Consider the following 8758-nt stretch of genomic DNA (forward strand, 5'->3'; position numbering starts at 1 on the left):
TGAAGAGACTCGTCAAATAATCATGATGAATAAATTTTCTATTAAAAAAATTATCATGTTTTTTGTTTATAAATCCTAGAAACATAAATTCAGTTCAAAAGGTTAAGAAGACAATTTATGTTCTTATTGTAAGAATTTTAGTCATAGTAAGAAAACTTGATTTATGCTAATGGAAAGGAGAAAACTCGCATTCATCTCGCAAGACTAAAAGGTTATCCTCATTGATGTCTATCTATCAAATAATTATCATCTCGGATTCTAAATTATCTTAATCGGGTTGAGTTTATGTCTTCTTTCTTTTCATCTATCCATTTCATTTCTATTCATAGTTAAGTTTTTGAATGTGTTGTGTTTTTCCATATTCATAGTCAGTTTCATTGAAGTTCAAATCCCGACAAACTTATGAAAAACTGAAAACATAAAATATTTAATGATTAACTTGGGATTACCTTTTTATTATTTGGTATATGCTATAAAAGAAAAAAAAAAGTAACAAAATTAAACTACTTAAAAGAATATAGAAGTTCAAGAAGGAAAGTAGGAGGTATCGGAAAAAAAAAACTAACTACTATTTCTTGTGCTTAAATCCTCAGTTAGTTATTTCAATAAATTCTTAGACTTATTAGACTTATTTAAAAAAAAAACTAACTGTATTTCTTGAGCTTAAATCCTCACATAGAAGAATGCAACTGCAGATTTAAAATTCTTTGTAAACACTTTTTTAACTAATGCACAGATTAAGATGTGTTCATCGTATCATACAAAATACTTGTCTAAAAATGACTGTAATTTTAGTTTTTCAAAATTAGATTAATTAATGTTTTTATTTTATAATAAAATGTGTTTTTTTCTAATATTTAGTTCCAAATAAATTATATTAATGTTTCAAAAAATTAATAGAGACTAATTTAGAACATAAGTAGTTAGTAGTTAAAACCTTAATAGTTAATAGTTAGATATTAATTTAGAAACTATTTTATAATTTTTTATTAATCATAAAAACTATTGTAGATATCAATAATCTTTTAGTTTATAAAATGATCTCTAATTTAATTAATACAATGACTAATTATTTTATTTTGGTCTCTAAAATTAGTTTTTATTTAATCATTTTTTTTGTAGTGATTTCTGATCCTCTCTTGTTCACTGCCTTCCGAATTCTTCTAACAAGTGGGTCTTGGTATACTTTGATAGGTGGATATTGGTTCTTTTAGGTAGATTTTGGATCTCACTCGTTGCTCTCGAATCTCTTGAACATGTTGATCTTGGATTTCTCGCAGAGTGGATATACCTGCAAGATGTTCCGATGATAAAGTAAAAAATCAATTAAATTAAATAATAATTTCTAAAAAACAATCTAGTTACCTGTTAATCAAGTTAACTGTTTATACTGTTTTTTCTTGGACTTTATCAAAATAATTGGACTTTTACTTGTTGTACTTTATATTTAGTGAGTGTATTCTTAACTTTAGTAGAATATTAAATTTTTTTTATTCTTTTGTTTTTTCCTAGTTTATTAATCAAAATCTTCTGTTTTATTTTAATGGCATGATATTTTGATAACTAAAAGATAATGTCTCAATCTTTCAGTTAGGTCCTTCGAATGTTATGAGTTTTACATGGATTTACATTTATATTTGTAATAGACAAAAATAATACATTGAGAGAGTGAAACTATTTTACTAAGTGACCTACTTAGAATTATTATGCAAAAGAATCTTAAATTGTTTTCATTTCAAAATGAGAGGGAAATGAATGATTTTTCACTTTTGTCTGTTATATAATATGTCATCTAGAAACTAATAAATATAAAATATACAGTACATTTTTGAGATTTTTATGAAAATCTTTCTGTTCCTTATACGAAATAATGTTTGTTTTAGTGACATATTTTTAAAAATATAATTATTTTACTCATATATTATGGGGTATATAGAAATATTTTTATTATTATTTTCTATAATATTATCTAGGTTTTTACTTAATATAAATATACTTTTGTTAGAATCTTGATTTCAGAAAAAAAAATCTAAAACATTTTTATTGTACAGAACTTATTAAAAATTATAAAATTTTGTAAATCTGGTGATTTATTTAAGATATTTTATGTTTTAATAAAAATCACTCATTAACAAACATTGACTAATTAGGAGTATTCACAATTGAAAACAATAGAAAATCAATTAAAATAAAGTGTGTTTAAATTTTTTGAATTTTTTTTAAACACACAATTTTGTTCAAATTTTATATTGAAAGTGAAAAACTGAAGAAAATCGCTTTAATATGCTTAGAATAAATTAACCACTAACAAATTTGATTTTATTATCTTATTATATTTTAATTAAGATATACTTATACTATTAAAATAAGATAAAAAAAATTGTAATTTTTTAAATTTAAGATTATGTAATTTATTTATAAATATAAATATAATAACAATCATTTAAAAATAGTACATAATATATATATATATATATCTTTATTTAATAATTTTTTGTTATAAAATATTTAACATTTTAAAAGAATTTTTTTACAGTATTTGTAGTAAAAAGGTATTTTATAATTTTAAAAAATATTTAATAATTCCCTAATTCAAAACCAATTTATTTTTTATATTCAAATTTAATAAAATTTGAGTCAAAGTTAATGAAAAATAAAACTAATATGTGTTATAGAAAAATATTAGATTATTCGTTGAAATTCTCCTTTCTTTTCTAAATTTCTAAAATGGATAGATGGATTTTTAAAAAATATTATAATATATCATATTTATTTTAAGTTTTCAATACTAAAGTAATTTTAAATAAATATAAAACTGATCAAATATAAACAAAATTCTTAAAAAAGTGACATGTGTCATTTGTTTCCATGTTAATTATTTAATATTCAAATATAATATTTTTAAACTAATTACAGACACTTTCTAATTTTATACTTTTAAATTTTCTGTATATATTGACATACACTCTTGTTCAAAAGTATTAGCAAAAGAAACTTTCACACTGTGTATCCAAATCCGTAAGTTACAACATATTATTCACTGTAATTAAATAAGTAATCTTCCATAGTTTCACCACAATTACACGTGTACTTAGGAATCCACATGAACACTTAGCATATATGAATATGTAAGAAAAATATTAGAGAAAACTTAAGACTTAAAAGAAATAAATAACACATTCCAAGAACATTAGATGTGGTTGTGACACTGCTTATAGCCACTACCTCACTAGTGAGTTTTCATCGTAGAGATCAGATCTGAGCTAAGTGTTGGATATCAAAAGGGTAAGCATCTGATGCAGATTGAGCACTGTATGCTCTTTGAGCCACAATTAGATTGCCAGCCTCAGTAGGATGAAAAGCATCCCAAAACAAGTATTCTCTCCTGTTTGGGCATGGAGTTTGCATTGGCAGACATGTAATTTGACCATTGTTCCTTCCTACCCCACAACAACCAGCATTTATGACACTGAAACCTGAAAGTTGATTCATGTCAATAGAATTGAGTTAATATTATTTGGTGCTAAAAAAGTGTAAAATCATGACTAGAAAATGTTTTGGTTAGAAAATAATTACCATAGGCTGCAGGGTTGCTTATAACATCTTGAAAGATACCAAAAGAGTTTATGTAGATGACTCTTGCATCGGGCATCTGGTTGTTGAATTGGTCAGTGAGAGTTTTCAATCTGGTGTTGAACATTTGGTTTGCATTATTGATTCTGTCAACACATGTGTTACCATCTGGGCTGTTTCGGGCCAACTCATTTGGGCTGCAACCTATTTGGCCTAATCCAAACAGCACCATTTTTCTTGCTCCATAGTTGTACAAAGTCTGAATGACAAAAAACAGTCAGTATTTAAGTTTTTCTGTTTTGTTTCACTTTTATTCCTGACATTATGGTTAAGATTAAACGTTTTTTGAAGCATTGCATGTTATAATAGACAAATTGAAGATGGAAAAGATGAATTGGTAAAGACAAAGAGAGCAAGAGACTAACTTTTAGTTGGTCAGTATATGCGCCAATAAGAACATCAGCAAACTGATCTGGTGTGTACTCCCTGCTGCTTGTATAGAATTGAGGCATGAAATAGTTGTTTAGATAGTCATTGCTACCCAACCCAATTGAATATATGCACTTGCTCAAGTAATTTGCAGCTGAGTCCTCATCTCCTAGTAAATTTACCACTTGGGACACTGTGTTTTGATAATTTTGCACTTGCCCACTAAAACTAATGCGCCCTCCCTACAAAAAAGATTAACAACTTTAGAAGATAAATACCAAACATTAACCATAGTGATTAAAAAAGTGATGTTGCATGAAGTAAATTTATGGGTACCAGTTGCTGTCCAGTTTCCTCTCTAATCCCAGCAGCAGCAGATGCATAATTGACTCCTTTAAGTACAGCATCGCCACTAGCTTCAGCATATGGAGGTATGAAATCATCGAATCCCAGAAGTTCAGCTGTCAAATTTCAACAGAATGTCAAATAAGAGAGAAACCTTTCTATATAATCAATTTTTTGTGCCAGATCTACTTTTTTCTTGTTCTTGTTCTTGTTTGTTATTACCAAATCAGTATAGTTGTTGTAAATAACAATCTGACAGTAAATTTTTTCTTTATTTCTACAATTCTACCTCTTTGTCAATGAAAAAATGAAGTACACCCCTCTATACGTCTTCAATTGCACATTGAAAGCTGGCAAACAGATCCATGTGCATGAAATTTTTATGAGGGGTAAGCTAACTCAGGGTAGTGCCAGAAAGCAGTGCTCTAGTCTGCTTCTTCACTGCCATCTGCACCTTGATCCATTTTTTATTTCACCAGTAAAAAAATCCATGCTTCTCACCCTCTCCTTCTAGAGAAAATATTAGGCGGTGTAGGTGTACATTTAATTTGGTGTCTGATTTTAGCATAGCACAGTTTGGCATCCCATAGACCATTATGCATGCACATGCCCATATTAAGATGTTTTCAGTTACACACTTAACTAATAGGTTAAAAAAAGGGAAGAAAAACATAAGATCTTAGGACCACTTCGCTGTCCTTGACTCGTTGTAACCATGTCTTTGACAATGATGTTTATTATGGGGGCATGCATGTGAATCTTAAGACCATGCAAACAAACAAGTATGCATTTCAACTAAAATGCTGTCATGCAATACTGATAAGGTAATGAAGAAAAAGGAAGCTCACCAATTCCATCAACAGTGGTTTTCCCATTGGAAAACCTCCCAGAAGGTCCACCAGGGAAGTCAATCCCATAGGGCAGGTAATCAGCCCTAGCCAAAGATTGAAGCTGGTTGTTGTTCCCATTATCAACCAAGGAATCACCAAAAATGAAGTAGCATGGCACTTGTGGTGCAGCATGAACCCCATTCCACAAGCCAAGAACCAGAACCAGTGCCAACATGCTTGCAGCTGTGAGATCCAAAGCTGCCATTGAGCAAGAAACGGTGGATTTGACTTGTGTGAGGAAATGAAGAGTGAGTGAGGTAGCTATGGAAGCTAGGGCACGCGTGAGTGATTGAATGTGGAAGGTGTGACATGAGTAGCAGTATATATAGTAGGGAAATAAATACAGTAGCACGCTGTAGAGTCTAGAGTGTATAACTTTTACAGTTGGGAGTGTTGGTTAGGTGCATTAAATGGACGCGGATATATTGTGAGATTGAATGAAATGGCTCCATTACCAATTCCACTGTACCACCCCACCTCATTCATGAAATCTGATCACTGATGTGATTCCACTTTAATGCAGAGTTGCATTTTGCAGAGATCAAAATTTGGACTCTTACTATTCAAAGCCACGTAAGAAAACTCTAGTTTGATTTGCATGAACAAACATAGCTAATATGCTAGATTCAATACCTTTCCTTAAAACTTTTCTTCAGACAATTTTTTACACTAGTTAATGCTCTTGATTTTATTTAAGTAACATCTCTTACAGTTTGTTATCCATAATTCGGCATAATAAATTCGATACAGAAACTTTAAAGGGATTAAGGAGATTTTGAAGTTAAACTGAAACTTCAAATATAAATATCAGAAATCAAAATTTTGTTTTAACCTCAAATTTATATACACTTCTAAAAAGTATTCCATTATAACTTTATAATTTTTTTGGTATCAGTTAGTTAAAAACACGAAAGCAGCAACTGAATTATGCTGGACCGATTGAGTAATAAATTAACAAAGTGAGATGTTGTGTTTGATTTTGACAGAATAGATGTTTGTGTTAATAATGCCCGTTTAGATGCCTTTCAAAGAATGTTGTGCTCTTTTATATACTTTTACATTAGTTAACACATAATTTTTAATATTATCTGCAAAATCTGAATATTTTTAAAATGAAATTAACAAAACTAAACATATCGATAACTAAGTTTAAAAACAAAAACAACATTTAATATCATCTTAAATTTTTAATTTTAATTTAATTTCATTAAATTGACTTATAAAATAAATAAATATGTGCTTTAAATTCTATTATACTTTTTATTTGGATTGATTATATATATAGAAAAATGAGTTATTTTGGTTTTGTTATCAGATTGAGTACTATGTAGATATATAACTACAATTACAGCATAATAATGAATAAAAGGTGAACAAAACTTGTAAATACATAACGTGTTTAACCATAATATAAATTATATATTTTTTAAAATTATTTTCTTAAATTATTTATTTGTCTCTATTCTTAAATTATATTATAGATGTTAGATACATATAAAAAAAAACAATAATACGTACCAATAGTTAAATAAAAATATTGGGATCAATCTCTAAAGAACATAAACTTGATCTTCTGAAAAACCATGCAATATACCTAGTTATTACCTACTACTCCCATATAGAGAAATGATAGTAGATTGAAGAATTGAATGACTTGGTCTAAGTCATACACCTAATATGCTTTGTTTCTAGCACTCCATTATTATTAATATTATTATTATAATTATTCATTTAAAGCATTTAAAGCAAAAGGTCCCACACTACACTGTTCTTCATGGATGGTTATCCAACATATAACATTTTGCAAGTTATTTGAAGCTATTGCCTTAATTTCGTGTGGATGCATGTCTTGTTTATTCAAACCAAACAATTATATAACCCTTGAACAAGATTGACATCAAAGGAGGAAAAAGTAAATTATTGTAGTAAACTTTATCAACAACTTTGGGTTCTCTATACTAAATAATATATATACTTTTTGGTGTGATGAATAATCTATTGGCACAAATTAATTAGTAAATAATTATGGATTTTATCACAATAGATTTGACTGTATTGAATATAATAAAGTCAGCTCAAAGAAAGGCCAGGTTTAATGTAATAAATAAAAAAGTTTCTTGATTTTAATGTTACGGAATGGAATTAACTCTTCACTAATAATGTCAGTATTTATTTTGCTTCTATCTTTTTGTTTGGTTCAAGGTTTACGTTTATGAAGACATTTAATTAATCTTTTTTTACACGTAAATCTTTATTTAATTAATTAGTCAATTTGGATACATTATTTAAGTTCTCTTCCTATATTCATTTATTATTGTTGATAAAAAAAGAGTCTATTTGTTGATTTGTGTTTGTTTTTGGTTATGGACAATGAATTATAGTGTGTTTGTTTTATGGGCAATGAGGAGAGAGGAGAGTGAATGCTTTTATGTTTGTTTAAGTGATTTTAAGAGGGAGGGAATAGATAAGGGAGAAGGTAGGAACCTTTTTCCATTCTTCAAGCAATATTTCTATTGATTTCAGGTAGAATTGTTACATTTTACTTAAATATCTAAAATTATAATATCAACAAGATACATAGTTATATGAAATAATAAATATATATAATAATAAATATATAATAGTAAATATTATTTTTATAAATTTTAATATATTTAATAAATTTATTTCAATTTAACACAAAAATATATTCTATTATATTTTTAATTTTTTTATTAAAAAATACAAGTAATTATAAATATTATATATTAGAAAAATTAATTAACTCAAACCTACACACAAAAATATATTATAATTTATTATTTAAATATTTTTTAATGACAATGATAAATTTGTAAACTTACATTTTATACCTTTAAAATAATTTCTAAATTTTCTCACAACTATTACATCACTTACAAATTTTAATAAATCATCCTCACAAATCTACTTTATGATCTCTCAATCCAAACAACCACATACATTCTTTCTAATTCTCACAAATCTACTATTTCTTCTTTCTACAAATCTCTTCCTCAATCCATTATCACCAGGAAGACAGTAAAACAAGAATAATTAATTTATGGTTTTAAAATAAACAGAAAATAAAATTATTAATTTCTATAATTGATATTATCAAATTTCTCTAAACAAGTTTTATTTTGTATTTGTCTTAATCAGCTGAAAATTAGGAATTTAGAAGTCATCTCATGAAGTGATATCAAAGAATGTGGACAGTAGACTTGTAGAAGGAAGATAAATAACCTATTATATATATATATATATATATTATTTTTTATTTATTTTTTATTTTATTTTATTTTTATTTTTTTGCAGCTCAACTGTCTTTCTTTGTTTTATTCTGGTAGTACAAATTCTACTATATAGGTTAGATGAATATACACAATTATAAAAATTATCATTTTTTGCTGTTTATATTTTAAATTTTACTTTTAAAGTTTTGGATGCTACATGAAAGAAATTATTGACCCTAGCTCTCCTTACGTTATTTTATAAGATAATCTATCATTTTATACTGTCTA

The 8758-nt window shown here is 27.1% G+C and overlaps 1 protein-coding gene across 1 annotated transcript; it reads right to left on the reverse strand.

The window, feature by feature from the left end:
* Positions 1-3007: 3007 nt before the first annotated feature.
* LOC137812188 (GDSL esterase/lipase At5g45670) lies at positions 3008-5546 on the reverse strand. The gene is made up of 5 exons (XM_068614105.2): positions 5196-5546; positions 4339-4463; positions 3999-4244; positions 3577-3832; positions 3008-3476 (listed from the first exon to the last, which is right to left on the reverse strand). Exons 1-5 carry the CDS (start codon positions 5440-5442, stop codon positions 3253-3255), a joined length of 1098 nt encoding a protein of 365 aa, XP_068470206.1. The 5' UTR covers positions 5443-5546; the 3' UTR covers positions 3008-3252.
* Between the last annotated feature and the right edge of the window lie 3212 nt (positions 5547-8758).

The sequence above is a fragment of the Phaseolus vulgaris genome, chromosome 2, assembly GCF_051622355.1.
Source record: "Phaseolus vulgaris cultivar YP4 chromosome 2, ASM5162235v1, whole genome shotgun sequence".
NCBI lineage: Eukaryota > Viridiplantae > Streptophyta > Magnoliopsida > Fabales > Fabaceae > Phaseolus > Phaseolus vulgaris.

Coding starts and splice junctions, on each gene's coding strand:
- LOC137812188 (XM_068614105.2), bottom strand. CDS start 5,442: ATGGCAGCTTTGGATCTCACAGCTGCAAGCATGTTGGCACTGGTTCTG. Junction 4,245..4,338: donor AGGAAACTGGACAGCAACTG/GTACCCATAAAT, acceptor TCTTTTTTGTAG/GGAGGGCGCATTAGTTTTAG. Junction 3,833..3,998: donor CATATACTGACCAACTAAAA/GTTAGTCTCTTG, acceptor TTTGTCATTCAG/ACTTTGTACAACTATGGAGC.